The sequence below is a fragment of the Ptychodera flava genome, chromosome 12 (assembly GCF_041260155.1).
Source record: "Ptychodera flava strain L36383 chromosome 12, AS_Pfla_20210202, whole genome shotgun sequence".
NCBI lineage: Eukaryota > Metazoa > Hemichordata > Enteropneusta > Ptychoderidae > Ptychodera > Ptychodera flava.
The window spans coordinates 23,376,804-23,400,620 of record NC_091939.1 but is presented as its reverse complement, the minus strand read 5'-3'; the positions used below and the strand labels follow the sequence as shown (position 1 = coordinate 23,400,620).

The 23,817-nt window shown below is 38.7% G+C and overlaps 1 protein-coding gene across 4 annotated transcripts in view; it reads left to right on the top strand.

Annotated features, from left to right (window-relative positions):
• The window catches only part of LOC139145442 (zinc finger protein 160-like), a 40,790-nt gene that overhangs the window by 1,581 nt on the left and 15,392 nt on the right, over nucleotides 1-23,817 (top strand). The window contains exons 1-3 of one of the 4 annotated variants that reach the window (XR_011554920.1): nucleotides 12,644-12,944; nucleotides 15,960-16,082; nucleotides 18,205-20,241. Coding sequence is in view for 3 of the 4 variants with exons in the window: in XM_070716629.1 (XP_070572730.1) it covers nucleotides 12,812-12,944; nucleotides 15,960-16,082; nucleotides 18,205-19,910 (1,962 nt within the window). In the remaining variant the exon portion in view is untranslated. Of the gene's footprint in view, nucleotides 1-708; nucleotides 832-3,442; nucleotides 7,002-12,643; nucleotides 12,945-15,959; nucleotides 16,083-18,204; nucleotides 22,059-23,817 lie in introns of those variants that run through there. The other 3 variants (XM_070716629.1, XM_070716630.1, XM_070716631.1) reach the window with 3 other exon arrangements.

Below are 23,817 nucleotides of genomic sequence, written 5' to 3'. Positions count from 1 at the left end.
ATGAGGCCATAGTGTAACTTGAGGTTTTGCCAGGGTATTTTGGGTGGACGGTACTAACTACATTTCTGCAGCTACATGTAGTGAGGCCACAGCCCTGGCACACAGAGGCTACAGAGCTATATTGACACAGACATGATGCATTAGTAAAGAATAGTGGACATACATGTACCACTGGTTCGCGAACTAAAAGGGATTTTCTTAGGGGCTCTAAAGTGATCGGTTTAGTGAACTTCATAAGGTACCATTCTAACAATTTTCAAACATAATTGTTTTGTGTCCACTAATCTCCAGTCTTGCCCTTACATGATATAGTGAAAGCAATAAGATGTCACTTTTATCAATTGAGAACAGGACAGTGTCACTGTGACTTCCAGAGTTTTATCAAATGTATAGTGTAGTATTTTCATAATGGTTAGTCATCCAATATTTCACAGAACTATGTTAAAAAAGTTTTACTGTTTACAGGATGTGATGAAAGAGGTTTGCCCAAAGTATGTTGACATTGTGAACATTGACTTCACTGAAGATTCCAGCAGTCCTTTTGAAACTGTTGTGCTGGAGCACATTGTTATGGTGCTTACATTTCAGTGAATGTGACTTTATCTGACTATTTTTCTCATTTCAGTTAGGGAATATCATAAATTGGCTGTTAATGTTACTCTGTGGCTTCTTAACCGCAACATTGAAAACATTTTCTATTTCTTTCAGAGTGTTGTGTAATTTTCCAATCTCTCAAACATTTTGACAAAATGCATGAGCTAGTTAAACCATTAGAGACACTGACTGAAAACATGTGTCAACGATATCAAGACAATACATTATCTATAAAAGGTAAGGTTATACTATATGCAGGGCAGATGTCAACTTTTTTTTTGCTATAGTATGTATATGTGTTTGTTTGTTTTGTGTGTGTGGGTGTCAGTGTGCGTGTGTGTGCGGATCTGACACTAATGTGCCACATAGCAAACATGTCTTCATCATTTTGTTGTTCAACGCAATTTTATAATATGGCTGCTGTTTTCTCATGCTCTGATCTGCTGCATGTAAATAACTCACTAGCTTTTATTCAAACTTGACTATTAGTGTCACAATGGTTTGCGGTAAGTGTCAATAAGTCTGGTGTCAAATGAATTGCTTAAGAAAGGATTCACTAAATCCTAAGAAAGTACAGCTGAACTGGTCTCATACCTAAATTTCACGCGTATTTGGAAATACAGGTATTTCTGTGTGCATTTGGCATACATACTAGCTTATGAACTGTCATCAAGGTTTAATTTTTTTGCTTATGATAAGGCTGATAATGACCAGCTCCTTCCAGAAATAGGCTGACTTTGCACTCTTTTAAGTTGATGTTGTGTACTTAGAACTGTTGAAGGCAAAATGTGCCCAAAAATGCATGTGTTTGCCACCATTGTATGAAGTATGAATGCCAGACTTGATTTATGTATTTCATAAATGTTTAGAAACAGCTTTGGTTGGTCAGTCAGCCAGGTGTGCAATGTCAAACTGATTGTCAGACATGTTCACGTCTTTTGCACAGTTTTACTTTATATCGATCTCTGTGACCACCCATGGTTTTAATAGCCATGCTTTCATGTATGTTTGTATTGACTGTAGAGTTGCTTTATATTGCTTTCACGACTTTGACTTTGTTACATGTGTACCTGTACTTTGTTCATAGTCTGTGCCTTGCTGTGCTGCACTGCCTTTGGTGTGTCAGTAACTATGTATGTGACCTTTCACCTATAATTTTGGATTAAAGATGGTATAATGGCTAAGCAGCTGTGCTCTTCAATCCAGGGGTTTCATTAAGTTTTGAAGTAGGGGGCTAGAATAGAAAAGTAGGCGGCTTGCAGCTGCCATGACCACAAAGCGGTCGCCGTCGGGGGAGGGTCCGGGAGGGGGTGTTCCCTAAATATGATAATTCATAATTAAAATGATGAAATATGGTAATGTTGACGATAATTTGAACAAAGAAAACAAGTCTTTAGAGTCTCTATGCTTTAGGAGGTAAACTATAATAATTCACTATTATTAATGATATAAATTTGATATGTAGATAATATTATACAGTGTTACATCTAGACAGGGGATAGGGGATTCCCCCTCTGTTGAAATGTTGGCACCCCAATTAATTTGTCTAGGGGACCACTCCCCCTTCCATGAAATTGTGCCAGTCACACCTTAGAGGTTCAAGTACAACACATGAACTGTGAAATGCCCCGAAATTTTCTGATTAGGGGGAAATCCCCCTTATTGATGCCATCCTGGATGAAACACTCACAATGTTATGCTTAAAATTAAGAACTCTGATGTTTGGTGTGGAAATCTGTAGATGAAGAACTTTGATACCACTGGAGACGTAAAAAGGATAATTTATATAGCGAATAATGATAAAAAATGACAATCATTACCATATTTCGCAAATAGAATCAAAGATCCTCAAGGTTATTTGAGTATATGGGTATGCAAAGTAAGAACCTGATAGGATATGGAAATTTGTACGTTCAGAAGCGCAAATTTGGATTTAACCTGACGATCGCTTTTGAAGTGAATTTAGAGGTCTGATCGTATTATAACCACTCTGGGCGACGTTCTTAAGTGTTGGCGTCGATAGACCGAAGAGCAGTACATATCATACATCCAGCTGGTTATATTTCTTCACAATTAGCCTACCGTAGTGCAACGCACATCGGCTTACTAAAATTCCAACTGTAATCGGAAAGTTTTTTCGTGAGAAAAAAATCAGGTCATTGCCTTCGAAAACAGTTTAAATCCACGTAATTATCCTTCTCTTGTTTCTTGGTCCACTTCAAAACCGAGGATCGTACAGCGAAGCTTGACCTTGCGATCACTTCCGTCTTCATTTGTTCATCGACCATTTTGAGTTGAGCTAACGACGGCCGACATGTGTAGTATGCACGTTTTCATTAGCGTATATAAATGTCACCAAATAGGAATCAGCAATTCAGGTAACCAATAGAATCGTCAATTGCAATTCCGATTTTTATTGAGGCAGTATACGCAAAACCGTATTGCATCGTAGTACAAGGCGATCGTAGTAGTCGCTCGTCTTCTAAATTTTGTTTCACATAAAAGCCGTTGAAAAGTTTGATTACACAGCTTGTGAAACTTGTCCGTATCATTTCAGAAGGTAAAAAATATTTTAGCTATGAAAGAGTTCAAATTTCCAAAAAAGTAGCCGGCGAAATCGTGAGAGTAACCGGTCAATTTCGCCGGCTGCCGGCTCTTAATGAAACCCCTGAAATCCAATAGAAAATCCATGAAAAATGTCCCAGTTTGTCCAATATTATGTGAAGTCATTAGTAGTAACATCAAAAGCCTACATCTCTCTCTGTCCGTAGAGCGCGTTATGGAGCCTTTTTGTTACGTAACTACCTTACTCTACTGAACTGTTTTATATTAATCTTTCTACTAACAGATGCATCAATAATTGTACAGAGCATTATGCAACATTGCTTTATAACATTGGAATATGGCGTGTCCAACCGAGACAACAGCAACGAAGACCTGAATCCATTGTATGAGGCAATCATGTTGAACATGGAACTACATTACACAAAGATTCCTTCCATTTGATGGAGTGCCATTCTCATAATGGGGACAGCTATGAAGGTGAAATCAGCACTGAGTGTTGTGGAAATCATGTGAAGAAGAGCAATGATGGAGCACATAGCTTGAATCACTCAGGGGCAAAAGTAATGGAATATGGAGATAGTGTGGAGACCTACAGACACAACATGTATCTCAAGGGCCTTACAGTGATTAATTCTGATCTCACGCCATTCCAACACAGTGAGTGCGGTGAAGCATTTATTCAGAATGGCAATCTTGAGGCCCATGTGATGACCAACTCAAATATCAGCCCACATGAGAGCAAAGAGTGTGGTAAAACATTTAAAAGAAAACAGGGACTTATTGGGCATATGTTGATCCATTCTAGTATCAGACAACATGAATGTAAAGAGTGTGGTCAAACATTTACAGAGAAGGGCAATCTTGTAAGTCACATGCTGATCCATTCAGATATCAGACCTTATAAATGCACAGAGTGTGGTAAAACATTTAAAAGGAAGGCCCATGTACTCAACCATATGTTGATCAATTCTGGTGTCAGACCACATGAATGTAAAGAGTGTGGTAAAACATTCACAGAGAAGGGCGGTCTTAAAAGGCATATGTTGATCCATTCTGATGTCAGACCACATGAATGTAAAGAATGTGGTAAAACATTCACAGAGAAGGAAAGTCTCAAAAGACATATGTTGATCCATTCTGGTGTCAAACCACATGAATGTAAAGAGTGTGGTAAAACATTCACAATTAGGTACAGTCTTAAAAACCATATATTGATCAATTCTGGTGTCAGACCACATGAATGTAAAGAGTGTGGTAAGAAATTCACAGAGAAGGGCGGTCTTAAAAGCCACATGCTGATCCATTCAGAGATCAGACCCCATAAATGCAGAGAGTGTGGTAAAACATTCACAGAGAAGGGCAATCTTAAAAGGCATATGTTGATCCATTCTGAAGTCAGACCATATGAATGTACAGAGTGTGGTAAAACATTCACAGAGAAGGGCAGTCTTAAAAAGCATATGTTGATCCATTCTGATGTCAGACCATATGAATGTAAAGAGTGTGGTAAAACATTCACAATTAGGTGCAGTCTTAAAAGGCATATGTTGATCCATTCTGGTGTCAGACCACATGAATGTACAGAGTGTGGTCAAACATTCACAGAGAAGGGCAGTCTTGAAAGTCACATGCTGATCCATTCAGATATCAGACCCCATAAATGCACAGAGTGCGGTAAAACATTTAAAAGGAAGGCCCATGTACTCAACCATATGTTGATCCATTCTGGTGTCAGACCACATGAATGTAAAGAGTGTGGTAAGAAATTCACAGAGAAGGGCGGTCTTAAAAGGCATATGTTGATCCATTCTAATGTCAGACCACATGAATGTAAAGAGTGTGGTAAAACATTCAAACGGAAGCACAATCTTAGAGGGCATATGTTGATCCATTTCAGTGTCAGACAGCATGATTGTACAGTGTGTGGTAAAACATTCACAGAGAAGGGCAGTCTTGAAAGGCCAATGTTAATCCATTCTAGTGTCAGACAGCATGAATGTAACGAGTGTAGTCAAACATTCAGAAAGGCACATGCTGACTGACATTCAAAGATCAGAACCTGTGAGGTAAAACATTCGTAAGGAAGGACATAGGTACATTGTTGATCCATTCTGGTGTCAGACCTCATGAATGTACAGAGTCTGGTAAAACATTCACACGGAAGCGAACTGTCTTAGATGACACAAGGTAATCCATTCTGGTGTCAGACAGCATTAATGTATAGAGTGTAGTCAAACATTCACAGAGAAGGGCAGTCTTGAAATTCACATGCTGATCCATTCAGAGATCAGATGCCATAAATGCAGAGAGTGCAGTAAAACATTTAAAAGGAAGGCCCATGTACTCAACCATATGTTGATCCATTCTGGTGTTAGACCACCCTAAAGAGTGTGGTCAAACGTGCACATTCAGGTTTGTTTTTGAAAGGCATTTGTTAACCCTCACAAAGATCACATGAACGCAAAGGCTCGCATATTTTACTGGATAAACATCACAAAGAGCATGTGAAACTTTATCTAAAAAATGATTCTATCAGACATATATTGATCAAATCTCAAGTCAGATCATACCATTGCAAGAAGTGTCATACACCATTCAAACAAGAGGGTGATCTCAGGAGACATACGTTGACCATTCAAATGTAAGACCTCATGAATGCAAATAATGATGTAGGACATGCATGCAAAAGTTTCACTCGTAAAATATCAATGTATGAAAGCAGGTTAAAAAATCCAGTAGAGAACAATCTAAGGGCACATTAATCAATCCAGTAACATATTAGACTGGAAGATCATCGCTCGAGGGTGCTTTCTGTGTTCCCCCTTATTAGAGGAGGGGAGTGGAGGGAGCGTCCTTGCAGAGGGTGGGACTGAGGAGAGATATTAAGATACACATTTTCATCTTGTTAAATATAAGGCTCTGCTTAAAGAGTATGGGGGAAATAATCCTGATAATACAACCATCTTGATATACCTAGATGTATGCAATTGAATATGTGACCTTGTGAAACGAAATAGAACATATGAATTTAGGCATTCAATGTCTAGATTCCCCATATGTTCCTGACTGTATCTTCAGAATATTGTTATCTTATGAGGGATGTGTCATCATGGTGTTACACTCATAAAAGTAATGTAAGAGTTAATTTTTATTCACAAATACTGTCACAAGTTTTTTTTAGAGAATATGGCTAACAATAGCTAGCTTCATCTCTGTGAAATAACACCAAAGCTTTAAAATGAATTGGCTCCGCTGTATTCTTAAACAACACTGCCATGAAGAATATTTTTCGTATACTGGTGTCATTATTACTGATACATTAAGTCATCGCTGATGACAGTCCCCACTGGATTATAGTGTTTGAATAACTGTGTTTGAATTACATATTGCTTGGTAGCTTTATTACAGGGGAGCTGTTAAATGTTGGGAAATATACGATCCAATATGGCCGCCCGGCGGCCATATTAGATATTATCATGAAATAAATCAATGTGCACATATATGCAATAGTACTTTATCTTTGTACCAACATTGAACGAAATGAGTGAAGGGATTGTATTTGGTTCAAAAACATGAAAAAATTGCAACAAAATGGCCGCGCCCGGCGGCCATATTGGATTTTCGTATCACGAAATAAATTGACTTTCATATGTATGTCACAGAACTTTATCCTAGCACACATTTAAAAAAATTGGCGCAGGGGTGACAGAGAAATAGCTGTTGACGGACGGATGCACAGACGGACGGACAGACGGTTAGTCCCCGCCGGAATCCGTCCGTGGGGACTCAAAGTCACAGTAGCCCTTACGAGGGCGCTGTTAGAATAAATTGTTTGAAAAATATTTTGCCAAGTTTTTCTATGTGACAAGTCAGTCATTGTATGGTTGATGTGTTAACACTGAGAGGGGTAATTTTGCTGACTGTAACCAGGCCATGAACATGATATATTCAAATCATTAACTTATACTTTCAGATTATTTTTATGTGAAATGGAGGTCAAAGATCATCTTTGTCTCATGACATTTTAATGAGAAGCTTTGCTCCCATACTGATCCCTATCCAACAAAAATCAGACTTCTGTTTGTGTGGCTTATACGTATTCTGAAGTTGTATTTGGATTTCTCGGCATTAATACCAAAGCTGCAAGGCTTTCCAACTACCTGAGGCAAATGCCGTAGATGTCGACAGCTGGATGTCAACTTTGTGATGCTGCACATTTCTTTCCCAGTTCGCGTTTGTTATGTCATTTACAGAAAAAAATCTCAACAAAAAGAACACGAATATTGGCAGTGAACTGTGCACATGCGCACACGGGAGGGGCGTAGAGAGCAGTGAGCGACGGATCTTTCAGTCTACACTATATCGCATGTCCCATATACAAGCATTGATCTCTTTTTACATCCTAGTCGACCGATATTATCACATGTGCATGTGGAGATTGCTATCAGCTTAAGACAGCAGTAATATTCCTTTCATTCAGATTAATTTAGGAAAAATTGAAACGCTCCAGGGATAACGATGTATCAATTTCTTTTCCTTTCATTTATTCACCCTGTCCCCCCTCTTTTGACTGTTGTTTAATTTACTTTATTCCTTGACTGACAAATGACAGGGATACAGCAGTGTTGGAAACTGGCCAAAATATTTGCCAGACATCAGGACTGGTAACTTTCAAAACTTGCCTGTCCTGCCAGAAAGTTGCCTGTCCTGAATTTTCATAAATCCATTCATTCAAAAATCACAAAACCATTATGTACTTCAAATTGTAAACAGCTTTATTTTCAACATGAGTATTAACTATGATCTTACAAACAAACTGTTCTGAATTCCACTGTTTGAAATGAATTCTAATCCGGACTTGAATACAAAATTTCTACAATAACAATGCTGATAACACTCTGATTAATTAATTAGTTAATTCGAACACACTTTGCCATATCGCTCAAACAGTTAAAAGGTTTCACGATAGCGGTTTTAACAACGGGGAAACATTTTTTTTTAAATTTGTCTCCATTTTATGCCACTTTATCGTATAAAACCAAGATGCAATCTGTCATCGAATTGGTACTACAATCAACCAAACTGAAAAGATTGCTGAGCAATACAGAAAACATCATCTGGCAAAGAAAATCAAAAACTGAGAGAGCTGCCATATAAGTAATCAAAGTTGGCGGCATGAATTAAATAAACCAATACTCTCCTCAGACCAAACCGATTTCAAAGGCCGTTTACAGCAAATATTGTTAACGAAACCATGAAACCTGGGAATGGCTAAACACAGAGAAACAAGATTTATTTCTCGAAGCAGCCCTTCACAACATGCTTTTCAAACACCAGAAAGCAGGCACCAATATCGACCCGAAATCTATTACAAAGTCCACGAAAAATTGACACAAAACTAAAAGTTCGGATAATCGATTTAAATACCTAAAACAAACTAATCGTTGACAGATATAACATTTACTGTTAACATAACGAGCACTAGCAACGCTCATAATATGCCCTAAAACAAAAATCCTTATAAGTGTCCAGAAACTCCGGTCGATGCTGGGTCAATATGACACCTGAACACACCGGATCGCTCACTATAGAGTCAGTCAATAGTGGCTAACTCTCTCAATAACGAATCTGGCTTCTCCTCCTGGAGGACGAAGATGACTTCATCACACAACCAAACGGATGGGATACAAAACAAGAGAGCGACTGATGAAGGAACCCCATTTTTGGTTCCGAAACACCGTTAAGACGAATCACTCAATCAACAAACCGGTTTACAGGGGACCCAAATCACATGACTAGGGTCAAGGCACAGTGAAGGCACTATCTATCCACCGGTGTCTCGCCATGTATTCCACACAAAATAAATGCAATGATCCTTTTATTCACCATATCGTAATACTAAACAATCTTGGTAGAGCCAATGTGTGGAGTTGCCCTCATTTTCCTTTATATCCTTTATATCTTTATATCTTTCCTTTATATCTTTATATTTAGGCTATAGCACTGGCTGATATCGCGCAAATCTCGCTTAGTGTGAGATTTACTAGTGAGCGACTTCCTGTTTACCCGTGTTTACATGTCTCGCTTGCATTGCATTCCGGCGTCACACAGTTGCACAGTTTCAGTAGCATAAGCGCGTCGAAGTCCAACATATTGGTATACTACATTTCGTTTAAAACAACATCTAGAAGCAGCTGATCATGATCGATGAGATTACTGGGTATGCCGTATGGGCTACTATCGAGAGCCCGACACACGGACGTGGAAGTACAATTTTCCTCCCGTCCGACTGAAAAGTTACCCGTCTCGGACGGGAGGACGGGCGTAGTTTCCAGCGCTGGATACAGTGTGAATGTACTTGGCAATAACAGAAAGAAGAAATTCATACTTTTTTCTCAAATTGTAAACAGCTTCTGTAATCAGAACGTCCGTCGTCATCAATAAAATAGACAGGTCATTTATTTGATGAAAAAAAGTGGAACAGACAGCTGTATGATCCCACCAAGGTTTGAGGTATGGGTACCTCATGCATGCTCATGTCGTTTATTAGTATTCAAAAACTGACAACAGGGTAGAATTCCAGCAAGTTATTTAGGCAATCAGATGTGTTTGATGGAGGCGATGCAAGTAGTCATTGTGTGTGTGGTTGTGGGGTGTGTGTGTGAGGGGGGGGGGTTACAGTGAGTGTGTGTTCATTCATTCAGTCACGTGGTGTCTTATTGGAAGATTGATACAAAGCTGCAAACTGACTTTTGAATGTATTTTAATGTATAATTGGCCACACAAGCTCACAGACACAGACAGGCATACAGACAGACAGACAGACACGCACATACACGCATATATGTGTCTGTGTGTCTGTGTGTGTATCTATGTCTGTGCTTGTGTCTGTGTGTGTGTTCTCCTCCAGGGAACAAGGATGCTGTTTGACATACAATGTATTTTCTCTTCATAGAAAACTTCGACTTGTACAACAGATAAACAGGGATAACATAAAAAAGGTTTGGGAAACCGGATGACTTGCCTCATCTGTCAGGAAAATGTACATAATTAACATAATTGTGTAAAAGGAATATTACCTGTAGAGTACCTTTTGACCAATTTTTCAGTTCGTCTTGTTCTTTATATTGTGCCCCCAAATCATGCTAGAACAAAAAAAATATTCTGTTTGGCAAACTACTCTGAATATGTGTAAAGACCATAATTATTGTTGTTGATGAAAAATTCGTTCTAGTCATGATTTGAATTCAATTTGGAACAATAATAATGCTGACAGTACACATATGGCTGTTCTAGACTTGAAATTTTATGAAAGTTTATAATCCCTATGTCACTTCTCCCGCCCCTTTCCAGAGGTGCTCATGAATACAGCCTGTAAGTTTTGATGATTATTTTTCACAAATGTTGTTTTGATGCTACAGTTACTTTTTTCTACCCTCTAGAGCGTGATGAGATCCGTAGTATTAAACTTGTCATTTCAGCCTGTACATGTGAAGATGTATTAGTAATGTTGACGAGTGAATTCTGGTCCGGAGCAGAATTCAAATGTAAACAATAACCGTGCATTCTACATGTATAGAGCTACTTTGCAAAGAAGCTATATATGCTTGCGACATGTTTTGGGGAATAGATCAAATGACCATACGGTTGACATGTAGTAAATAATTCTGGGTAGAAAACGATGTTGTCAAACTCTTCTCCTACATTGCAGTGGTTCAACGTAGGGCACACAAGCACTAGAAACTTAGTTAGAGAGTTTTCATCTACTATAGGGCGGACTGGAATTCGGACAGGGTCACATTCAGAAAACCTGCCGGGGAGTTAAATTCGCAAATATATTTTTAAAGCGAACACAAATGCTCGATATCCAAGTTCACCTGTTAAAGAGAGACAGGGGCACGTATTATGAAATAAGAGCTGCCAATAAAATATAAACATTTAATACGGCTTAGAACTTTATTTTCAAAAATGTTACTTGAAGTTGTAGGTACTCTTTTTCTTAAAGACTACTTCTATATGATAAGATATAAGACTACTTCTATATGATAAAGTTAAGTGGAAATTGCATTAAAGTTTTAAAGTATTCTGATAAAGGTCATATAAGTGAGATATTATTGATATGGACTGTAACCCGCCTGTGAAAGGTCACTGTTTTTTGTGCATGACAATTTGGGAGGTTGCTAATTTTATTGAAAACACTTTCTGGTCGCTAATTTTCGTGAAAAAAAAACATCATCCCCCGTAATTTCTATCAAGTCCCTAAATAAAGTCTGTCATAATCTACAACGTATAATTTAAATGTTGCAGCTATGATGATGAGGTGCATCTAGATATTGTGCACGAAATACATTATTTGTTAACAAGAAACTTTCACAGACGCAGTTCCGACGATTGTTTCCCTTTAAGATTGGCAATAACTTTTCAAGTCAATTAGGGTCTAACCTGGTGTTCACAAGGCAGCGAATATCATCCTCTACTTTTTCCCCGCACCTAAATTATCTTCCAACATAGTAAATAATAATTTAATATCTCATAGTAGAGAGCTAGGCAACATGTCGCATTTTTTTGTGTTTGTTTTAAGGCGGGGATTCCTGCAATCGCGCACTCTGGATATAATACTGCTATACAGAAAGTAGCTTTACATATTTATTGACAATTGAATAATAAGAAATATCCTCCATACCAGGGATTTTTTGTTCTAATCCCTAAAGGGAATATTATTGACTTCCAATACCAACATAAACTGTATATGAATATATAAACAACTGAATTGCAGTACAGACTCGTGTTGACTGTATAGAATATCAGCTTTTGACAAGAAGGTATATTTAACGCACTAAAGATATAGAAAATTATTATCAAAATTGCAGCTACTGTCCCTTTCTTTTGTTACCAACAAAAATAAATATAATTGTTCAGGTTGTGTTGGATAAGGTGAATACATGGACAGTTCAGTGATTTTTGAGTTAAATGCGTTTAAAGAACATGCTTTTTTCACACACTGGCAGAAGAACCTGCAATCTGTCTTAATCGTAATCAGCAAAACAACAGAGAAACAAAACAATACCATGGTGGAGACAACAGAAAAAGAATACCATGGTGAAGACAACAGAGAAAACAATAACATGGTGGAGACAACAGAGTATCTTGAAAAGAGGAATGACAATCATGCTTTCAAAACTATCGGTGTCTGATGAAAAATGTAAATAATGATGGATTGTAAGTGATTTACACAAAACAAAAAACAAATTGATAAAAATATGATAGGCAGGTTTCAGTGAGCTGTTATAAGTAGAATTGGACACTGTTAGATACTTTTGAAAATTGCGCAACCAATAAATTTGCACACAACCCGAGTATTGCCTGGTAATTGCCTAATATAATGCAAACATGAAAATCTTATGCCGAGGCATAACACAGTTGCCTTTGTGCAAAGCGCCCCCAACGGAAGTTTCAAAGTTTAGTTGAGAGGCATAGTTGAGAGGTCAAAAGTTCACATTATGTAACCAAAGTTTTGTAAATTCGTACTCGACATCGCTACACAGTCAGCTGTAGCCGCGGTTTTTGTGGAGTGACTGTGGTTTGACGCAATCTCAGATTTGAATTTTACGTCCGCCTGAAATATTTGTGTAGCAACATTTGTACTTCAAAGATGAAATCGGCAGAAATAATGAACAAGGACTGTCTTTCGGATTCGGAGCCCTGTGAGAGAACAAACTGCAATGGCGGCTGTGGCTCTGGAAGTGCATTCAACAACAACTGTAGCGTTCCACGAGCCTGTCAAGGTATGATATATATAATGCACAGTCGCTTGTGGTCAGGTACACCGTGGACGGCCCCTGTGAACCAGGAAAAATGTATTGTTTCAGGGTCAAAAGAGTTTGTTCGCTGTGTACCTCAGAACACAGGCACTAGACACGTCGCTTCGCGATCGGTGTACTGATTCATGAATAGGAAACAGAAAGAGCTCGAGCCTTTGATCGCGAAGCGACGTGTCTAGTGCTTGTGCCTCAGAACACTACAAGTACCAGATGTGAACTGAATGTGCTCACGTGGTTCACAACAGGTTCATTACATATAGTAGTATGCTTCACAGATCAGATCATTATATGTAGCAGCTAGTCTGCGTGGCAGGGCTGTGGTTTATACCGACGTTATGCGGAGGCAGTATCGTTATTTTTGCGGGTCGACGGGTCAAATTGCGGGTCGATTTGCTGGTCGCCCGAAAACAATAGAAATGAGGTTTATCTTCGAGTACAATTGTGTCTTGAAATAAAATGAACCATAAAAAACACCTAGTTCCTTTCAGGACATATTTCCTTACGTGGGTACCACGAAAAATACAACATCTTTGCCGATAATTACACTTCCGGGTTTCACCTATTGATCGAGGATGCAGGTCTGAGTGCGCCATCAACGACCTCATGCATGACAGGAGTAAGCCGTTTGTTTTATTACTCGCAGTACAGTATATTACCCACAATTTCTCTTGATTTGCATTCTTGAATGTTTCCTGTGCCATGCCTGTTTTCTCTTCAACTCATTTGTAATATTTTAAACTGTAAATTGTCAGTTATTATTATTTGATAAAAGTGTACAGATGACATGCAACATTTCTGTTTGAATAACATCAGAACTCAAATTTCAGAGGTGCTGAAAATACTCTGTTTTCAATGCAAAATAATCACAAACTGAGGTGGCCTACACCTGTTCTTCAAAGATAAGAATAATATCACTTTTCAGGAAAGACAGGTGCAACTTGTTTCCCTATTTTTATGGAGATATTAGATAAGGCATTGAAAATATGTCAGAAATTATACAAACATTTAATGCAGTGGCAGCAACCAGCACTTTGCAACCTCCAGTACCCCAAAGCAACCTGAAAACCCGTAAAAAAATAATGGCCGACAGTGACCCACAACTTGTAATAAACTGCTCAGAAAGGAGTGGCCCGCAGCGACCCGCAACCTAAAAATTGGCCAGAAAGGAGTGGCCCGCACTGGCCGGCAGCAACCCGCACTGGCCCTCAGCGACCCGCAACCTAAAAACTGGCCAGAAAGGAGTGGCCTGCACTGGCCCGCAGCAACCCGCAGTGACCCGCAGCCCGCACGACCCGCACAATAGTTACACTCTATGCGGAGGCCGTGTACGCCGGTGACACACAGCCCTGCCATGCAGCTAGAGCTATTTCGCACAGTACTGTCGGAATCACTCATTACAAAACTTCATTCAATATGCAAATGAGCTGTTTATCAGCTAAAAGCTACATGGGATAATTAGATATCTATCAGATAAACATCTGCAGCTCGTTTTATCAAATTTAATGCTGTAATTTAGGAGTAATATCACTAAATACAAAGTTCATTAAATATAATATGTAAATAAACCCTTAATTAACTTGACACTGCTCAGTGCTTCACTTGACAATTAGACATTTACAAGATCAATAACTAGCGGGAAACACCAAATCAGGTGCCATAATTTCAGAGTTATATCACTAATTACAAAGTTCATTAAATATCAAATGAACCCTTAGTTAACTTAACACTACCAAATGCTTCTCAACACAGTCAGATATCTGTCGGATCAGTATCTGCAGCAGATTTCATCAAATTTGGCGCAGTTATTTCGGAGTTACATGACTAACTACAAAACTTCATTAAATATGCGATTGAGCTATTTATTAACTTGACACTACCCAATACTTCTCAGTACAATTAGATATCTATCAGATCAATATTTGAAGCAGGTATCAAGGAGGTGGTGTAATTACCTTTAATATATTGATGCCCCTAGTCAATGTCATGGACAAGTGCAGAATTTATGAATGCCCCACCCATTGGGGCGGGGAAATGTGGGGATTTACTTGTTTTAGTTGAGGGTTTTCCAGATTGTCTTGCCCCAGGGAGTGAGGCATTTGACAAATTTCATGACAAATTTCCAAATCGCCCACTATGCCCCAAGGTGGAGGGATGGGCGTTGACATTGCCTGCCGCATAACCCTGCCACTCCCTGACTGACTGTATCGATTCCCCAACCAAAAGACGACGGAGAGACCTGGACTAGGCTGTGTGTGTCCGACTTTAGGACTCGATCTAACCGCATGAGGCCATAGTGTAGCTTGAGGTTTTGACAGGGTATTTTGGGTGGACGGTACTAACTACATTACTGCAGCTACATGTAGTGAGGCCACAGCCCTGGCACACAGAGGCTACAGAGCTACATTGACACAGACATGATGCATGAGTAAAGAATAGTGGACATACCACTTGTTTGCAACCTGAAAGGGATTTTCTCAGGGACGCTAAAGTGATCGGTTTAGTGGACTTCATAAGTTACCATACAAACAATTTTTCAAACAAAATTATTTTGTATCCACTAATTTCCAGTCTTGCCCTTACATGATACAGTGAAAGCAATAAGATGTCACTTTTATCAATTGAGAACAGGACAGTGTCATTGTGACTTCCAGAGTTTTATCAAATGTATAGTGTAGTATTTCCATAATGGTTAGTCATCCAATAATTCACAGAACTATGTTAAAAAAGTTTTAATGTTTACATGATGTGATGAAAGAGGTTTGCCTAAAGTATGTTGATATTGTGAACATTGACTTCACTGAAGATTCCAGCAGTCTTTTTGAAACTGTTGTGCTGGAGCACATTGTTATGGTGCTTATATTTTCAGTGAATGTGACTTTATCTGACTATTTTCCTCGTTTCAGTTTGGGAATATCATAGATTGGCTGTTAATGTATGGCTTCTTAACCGTAACATTAAAACATTCTGTATTTCTTTCAGAGTGTTGTGCAACTTTCCAATCTCTCAAACATTTCAACAAAATGCATGAGCTAGTGAAACCATTAGAGACACTGACTGAAAACATGTGTCAACAATATCAAGACAATACATTATCAATGAAAGGTAAGGTTATGCTATATGCAGGGCAGATGTCAACTTTTTTTTTGGTATAGTATTTATATGTGTTTGTTTGTTTTGTGTGTGTGGGTGTCAGTGTGCGTGTGTGCGGATCTGACACTAATGTGCCACATAGCAAACATGTCTTCATCATTTTGTTGTTCAACACAATTTTATAATATGGCGCTGCTCAGGGCTCGAAATTAACTTTTTACCTTGGTAGTCCACTTGGGCTACCATTTTCTGAAGTTGGTAGCCCAGTGACAATGGCTGATAGTCCAGGAAGATTTTGGTTTAGGGATACTATGCTCGTTCCAGTATAAGCCCCCCGGTTCAACAACACAAAACAGCAGTAAAACTAGGGGTTTTTACTCGAGAAACCCAATGTTATGTGTCACGAACGCTTAATTTATGCTTATTTTTGTACATTTGTAACACTTTCTATCACTTTCTAAATCGGCTAATATACATCCAAAGAAATTGTAACTTTAGTAAAGAAAAACAGAAAAAATATTCTCATGATATTTATGAACTGTCATGCCATGTTACACCCGAGTCTCTCTGTACAGAATGTAATAAATTGATACTGATTGACAACCATAGATAAAAGACAGCGAAACTCAGCCACGGTTGCCAAGCACAGTGTATTATATTACTATTTCAAATCAAACTGATTACACAATCTCTTGATATAGAAGTGAAAGTTTTGTGAAATTTCAGCATCAAAACCCCAAAACTTGACACAAGTACGTCTTGTATGCTGCCGATCAACAGCATAGTGTGAACTGGCATGCAAAGACTGCACACGGAAAAGCAACTCAACATTCTAGTATCAAACGCTCTGCATCTTGTGAAAACAAAAACATAGCAGTGAAAATTGTAATAGTCACCAGAAAAAAACTATTCTCAGATGAAAGGATAATTGCTTCAAACAAATGAAACTACATGTTGACTGCATTTAGATCGTCCAAAAGTGACGGATATCGCACGCCAAGTATTTCTTGTCCCAGGCTTTGGTAGTCCATGTGGGCTACCATTTCATGGACTTTGGTAGCCCCAGGGAAAAGTTGGTAGTCTGTGGACGCGGGACTACCGCTAATTTCGAGCCCTGCTGCTGTTTTCTCATGCTCTGATTTGCTGCATGTAAATAACTCAATAGCTTTTATTCAAACTTGACTGTGAGTGTCACAATGTTTTGCGGTAAGTGTCAATAAGTCTGGTGTCAAATGAATTGCTTAAGAAAGGATTCACTTAATCCTAAGAAAGTACAGCTGAACTGGTCTCATACCTAAATTTCACGTGTATATGGAAATACAGGTATTTCTACGTGCATTGGCATACATACTAGCTTTATGAATTGTCATCACATTCTCGCTTGCCAGAGCAATGATTTCCGCTCCGCTGACTATGCAAAAATAGTTTTAAAAAAAGGTTTAATTTTTTTGCTTAGGATAAGGCTGATAATGACCAGCTCCTTCCAGAAATAGGCTGACTTTCCACTCCATTAAGTTGATGTTGTGTACTTAGAACTGTTGAAGGCAAAATGTGCCTAGAAGTGCATGTGTTTGCCACCATGGTATGAAGTATGAATGCCAGAATTGATTCATGTATTTCATAAATGTTTAGAAACAGCTTTGGGTGGTCAGTCAACCAGGTGTGCAATGTCAAACTGATTGTCAGACATATTCATGTCTTTTGCAGAGTTTTACTTTATATCGATCTCTGTGACCACCGATGGTTTTAATAGCCATGCTTTCATGTATGTTTGTATTGTACTGTAGAGTTGCATATTGCTTTCACGACTTTGACTTTGTTACATGTTTACCTGTACTTTGTTCATAGTCTGTGCCTTGCTGTGCTGTACTGCCTTTGGTGTGTTCAGTAACTATGTATGTGACCTTTCACCTATAATTTTTGGATTAAAGATGGTATAATGGCTAAGCAGCTGTGCTCTTAAATCCAATAGAAAATCCATGAAAAATGTCCCAGTTTTGTCCAATATTACGTGAAGTCATTAGCAGTAACATCAAAAGCCTATATCTCTCTCTGTCCGTAGAGCGCGTTATGGAACCTTTTTGTTACTACCTTACTCTACTGAACTGTTTTATATTAATCTTTCTACTAACAGATGCATCAATAATTATACAGAGCATTATGCAACATTGCTTTATAACATTGGAATATGGGGTATCCACCCGAGACAACAGCAACGAAGACCTGAATCCAATGTATGAGGGCAATCATGTTGAACACCAAACTACATCACACAAAGATTCCTTCCATTTGATGGAGTGCCATTCTCATAATGGAGACAGCTATGAAGGTGAAATCAGCACTGAGTGTTGTGGAAATCATGTGAAGAAGAGCAATGATGGAGCACATAGCTTGAATCACTCAGGGGCACAAGTAATGGAATATGGAGAAAGTGTGGAGACCTACAGACACAACACGTTTCTCAAGGGGCTTGCAGTGATAAATTCCAATCTCACGCCATTCCAACACAGTGAGTGCGGTAGAGCATTTATCCAGAATGGCAATCTTGAGGCCCATGTGATGACCAACTCAAATATCAGCCCATATGAGAGCAAAGAGTGTGGTAAAACATTTAAAAGAAAACAGGGACTTATTGGGCATATGTTGATCCATTCTAGTATCAGACAACATGAATGTAAAGAGTGTGGTCAAACATTTACAGAGAAGGGCAATCTTGTAAGTCACATGCTGATCCATTCAGAGATCAGACCCTATAAATGCACAGAGTGCGGTAAAACATTTAAAAGGAAGGCCCATGTACTCAACCATATGTTGATCCATTCTGGTGTCAGACCACATGAATGTAAAGAGTGTGGTCAAACATTCACAGAGAAGGGCGGTCTTAAAAGTCATATGTCAATCCATTCTGGTGTCAGACCACATGAATGTAAAGAGTGTGGTAAAACATTCAAAAGGAAGCACAATCTTAGAGGGCATGTGTTGCTCCATTTCAGTGTCAGACAGCATGAATGTACAGTGTGTGGTAAAACATTCACAGTGAAGAGCCGTCTTAGCAGGCATATGTTGATCCATTCTGGTGTCAGACCACATGAATGTAAAGAGTGTGGTAAGAAATTCACAGAGAAGAGCGGTCTTAAAAGGCATATGTTGATTCATTCTAATGTCAGACCACATGAATGTAAAGAGTGTGGTAAAACATTCAAACGGAAGTACAATCTTAGAGGGCATGTGTTGCTCCATTTCAGTGTCAGACAGCATGAATGTACAGAGTGTGGTCAAACATTCACAGTGAAGAGCCGTCTTAGCAGGCATATGTTGCTCCATTTCAGTGTCAGACAGCATGAATGTACAGAGTGTGGTCAAACATTCACACACAAGTGCAGTCTTAAAAGACATATGTTAATCCATTCTGGTGTCAGACCACATGAATGTACAGAGTGTGGTAAAACATTTGCACAGAAGTACAGTCTGAACAGGCATATGTTGATCCATTCTGGTGTCAGACAGCATGAATGTACAGAGTGTGGTAAAACATTCACAGAGAAGGGCATTCTTAAAAGGCACATGCTGATCCATTCAGAGATCAGACCCCATAAATGCAGGGAGTGTGGTAAAACATTTAAAAGGAAGGCCCATGTACTCAACCATATGTTGATCCATTCTGGTGTCAGACCACATGAATGTACAGAGTGTGGTAAGAAATTCACAGAGAAGAGTGGTCTTAAAAGGCACATGCTGATCCATTCAGAGATCAGACCCCATAAGTGTACAGAATGTGGTAAAACATTTAAAAGGAAGGCCCATGTACTCAACCATATATTGATCCATTCTGGTATCTAGACCACATGAATGTAAAGAGTGTGGTAAGAAATTCACAGAGAAGGGCGGTCTTAAAAGGCATATGTTGATCCATTCTAATGTCAAACCACATGAATGTAAAGAGTGTGGTAAAACATTAAAATGGAAGCACAATCTTAGAGGGCATATGTTGCTCCATATCAGTGTCAGACAGCATGAATGTACAGTGTGTGGTAAAACATTCACAGAGAAGGGCACTCTTGAAAGGCCAATGTTAATCCGTTCTGGTGTCAGACAGCATGAATGTAACGAGTGTAGTCAAACATTCAGAAAGGCACATGCTGACTGACATTCAAAGATCAGAACCAGTGAGGTAAAACATTCATAAAGAAGGACATATGTACATTGTTGATCCATTCTGGTGTCAGACCTCATGAATGTACAGAGTCTGGTAAAACATTCACACGGAAGCGCACTGTCTTAGATGGCATACACTAATCCATTCTGGTGTCAGACAGCATTAATGTATATAGTGTAGTCAAACATTCACAGAGAAGGGCAGTCTTGAAATTCACATGCTGACCCATTCAGAGATCAGATCCCACAAATGCAGAGAGTGCGGTAAAACATTTAAAAGGAAGGCCCATGTAGTCAACCATATGTTGATCCATTCTAGTGTCAGACCACATCAATGTAAAGAGTGTGGTCTAACGTGCACATTCAGGTTTGTTTTTGAAAGGCATTTGTTAACCCTCACAAAGATCACGTGAACGCAAAGGCTCGCTTATTTTACTGGATAAACACAAAGAGCATGGTGAAACTTTATCTAAAAAATGATTCTATCAGACATATATTGATTAAATCTCATGTCAGATCATACCATTGCAAGAAGTGTCATACACCATTCAAACAAGATGGTGATCTTAGGAGACATACATTGACCATTCAAGTATAGGACCTCATGAATGCAAAGGATGATGTAGGACATGCATGCAAAAGTTTCACTCTTAAAATATCAATGTATGAAAGCAGGTTAAAAAAATCCATTAGAGAACAATCTTAGGGCACATTAATCAGTCCAGTAACATATTAGAATTGAAGATCGTCGCTCGAGGGTGCTTTCTGTGTTATTAGAGGAGGGGAGTGGAGGGAGCGTCCTTGAGTGACAGATCTTCTAGTCCAATATCATGTCAGACCTTAAGAATGCAGAGGGTGGGACTGAGGAGAGATATTAAGATACACATTTCATCTTGTTAAATATTAGGCTCTGCTTAAAGAGCATGGGGGAAATAATCCTGATAATACAACCATCTTGGTATACCTAGATGTATACAATTGAATATGTGACCTTGTGAAACGAAATAGAACATATGAATTAAGTATTCAAAGTCTAGATTCCCAATATGTTCTTGACTGTATCTTCAGAATATTGTTATCTTTATGAGGGATGTGATCATGGTGGTTACACTCATAAAAGTAATGTAAGTCTTCATTTTGATTTACAAATACTGTCATAAGTTTTTTTTTATAGAATATGGCTTACAATAGCTAGCTTCATCTCTGTGAAATAACACCAAAGCTTTAAAATGAATTGGCTCCGCTGTATTCTTAAACAACACTGCCATGAAGAATATTTTTCGTATACTGGTGTCAGTATTACTGATACATTAAGTCATCGCTGATGACAGTCCCCACTGGATTATGGTGTTTGAATAACTGTGTTTGAATTACATATTGCTTGGTAGCTTTATTACAGGGGAGCTGTTAAATGTTGGGAAATATACGATCCAATATGGCCGCCCGGTGGCCATATTAGATATTATCATGAAATAAATCAATGTGCACATATATGCAATAGTACTTTATCTTTGTACCAACATTGAACGAAATGGGTTAAGGGATAGTATTTGGTTCAAAAACATGAAAAATTTGCAATTAAATGGCCGCGCCCGGCGGCCATATTGGATTTTCGTATCACGAAATAAATTGACTTTCATATGTATGTCACAGAACTTTATCCTAGCACACATTTAAAAAAATTGGCGCAGGGGTGACAGAGAAATAGCTGTTGACGGACGGATGCACAGACGGACGGACAGACGGTTAGTCCCCGCCGGAATCCGTCCGTGGGGACTCAAAGTCACAGTAGCCCTTACGAGGGCGCTGTTAGAATAAATTGTTTGAAAAATATTTTGCCAAGTTTTTCTATGTGACAAGTCAGTCATTGTATGTTGATGTGTTAACACTGAGAGGGGTAATTTTGCTGACTGTAACCAGGCCATGAACATGATATATTCAAGTCATTAACTTATACTTTCAGATTATTTTTCGAGCGTTATGTGAAATGGAGGTCAAAGATCATCTTTGTCTCATGACATTTTAATGAGAAGCTTTGCTCCCATACTGATCCCTATCCAACAAAAATCAGACTTCTGTTTGTGTGGCGTATACGTATTCTGAAGTTGTATTTGGATTTTTCGGCATTTAAACTGCAAGGCTTTCCAACTACCTGAGGCAAATGCCGTAGATGTCGACAGCTGGATGTCAACTTTGTGATGCTGCACATTTCTTTCCCAGTTCGCGTTTGTTATGTCATTTACAGAAAAAAATCTCAACAAAAAGAACACGAATAATGGCAGTGAACGGTGCACATGCGCACTCGGGGGGGGGGGCGTAGAGAGCAGTGAGCGACGGATCTTTCAGTCTACACTATATCGCATGTCCCATATACAAGCATTGATCTCTCTTTTACATCCTAGTCGACCGATATTATCACATGTGCATGTGGAGATTGCTATCAGCTTAAGACAGCAGTAATATTCCTTTCATTCAGATTAATTTAGGAAAAATTGAAACGCTCCATTGATAACGATGTATCAATTTCTTTTCCTTTCATTTATCACCCCGTCCCCCCTCTTTTGACTGTTGTTTAATTTACTTTATTCCTTGACTGACAAATGACAGGGATACAGTGTGTATGTACTTGGCAATAACAGAAAGAAGAAATTCATACTTTTTTCTCAAATTGTAAACAGCTTCTGTAATCAGAACGTCCGTCGTCATCAATAAAATAGACAGGTCATTTATTTGATGAAAAAAAGTGGAACAGACAGCTGTATGATCCCACCAAGGTTTGAGGTATGGGTACCTCATGCATGCTCATGTCGTTTATTAGTATTCAAAAACTGCCAACAGGGTAGAATTCCAGCAAGTTATTTAGGCAATCAGATGTGTTTGATGGAGGCGATGCAAGTAGTCATTGTGCGTGTGGTTGTGGGGTGTGTGTGTGTGTGTGTGTTCATTCATTCAGTCACGTGGTGTCTTATTGGAAGATTGATACAAAGCTGCAAACTGACTTTTGAATGTATTTTAATGTATAATTGGCCACACAAGCTCACAGACACAGACAGGCATACAGACAGACAGACAGACACGCACATACACGCATATATGTGTCTGTGTGTGTATCTATGTCTGTGCTTGTGTCTGTGTGTGTGTTCTCCTCCAGGGAACGAGGATGCTGTTTTGACATACAATGTATTTTCTCTTCATAGAAAACTTCGACTTGTACAACAGATAAACAGGGATAACATAAAAAAGGTTTGGGAAACCGGATGACTTGCCTCATCTGTCAGGAAAATGTACATAATTAACATAATTGTGTAAAAGGAATATTACCTGTAGAGTACCTTTTGACCAATTTTTCAGTTCGTCTTGTTCTTTATTTCTTGTTCTGCTCCCAAAAGCATGCTAGAATAAAAAAAATATTCTGTTTGGCAAACTACTCTGAATATGTGTAAAGACCGTAATTATTGTTGTTGATGAAAAATTCGTTCTAGTCATGATTTGAATTCAATTTTGAACAATAATAATGCTGACTGTACACATATGGCTGTTCTAGACTTGAAATTTTATGAAAGTTTATAATCCCCATGTCACTTCTCCCGCC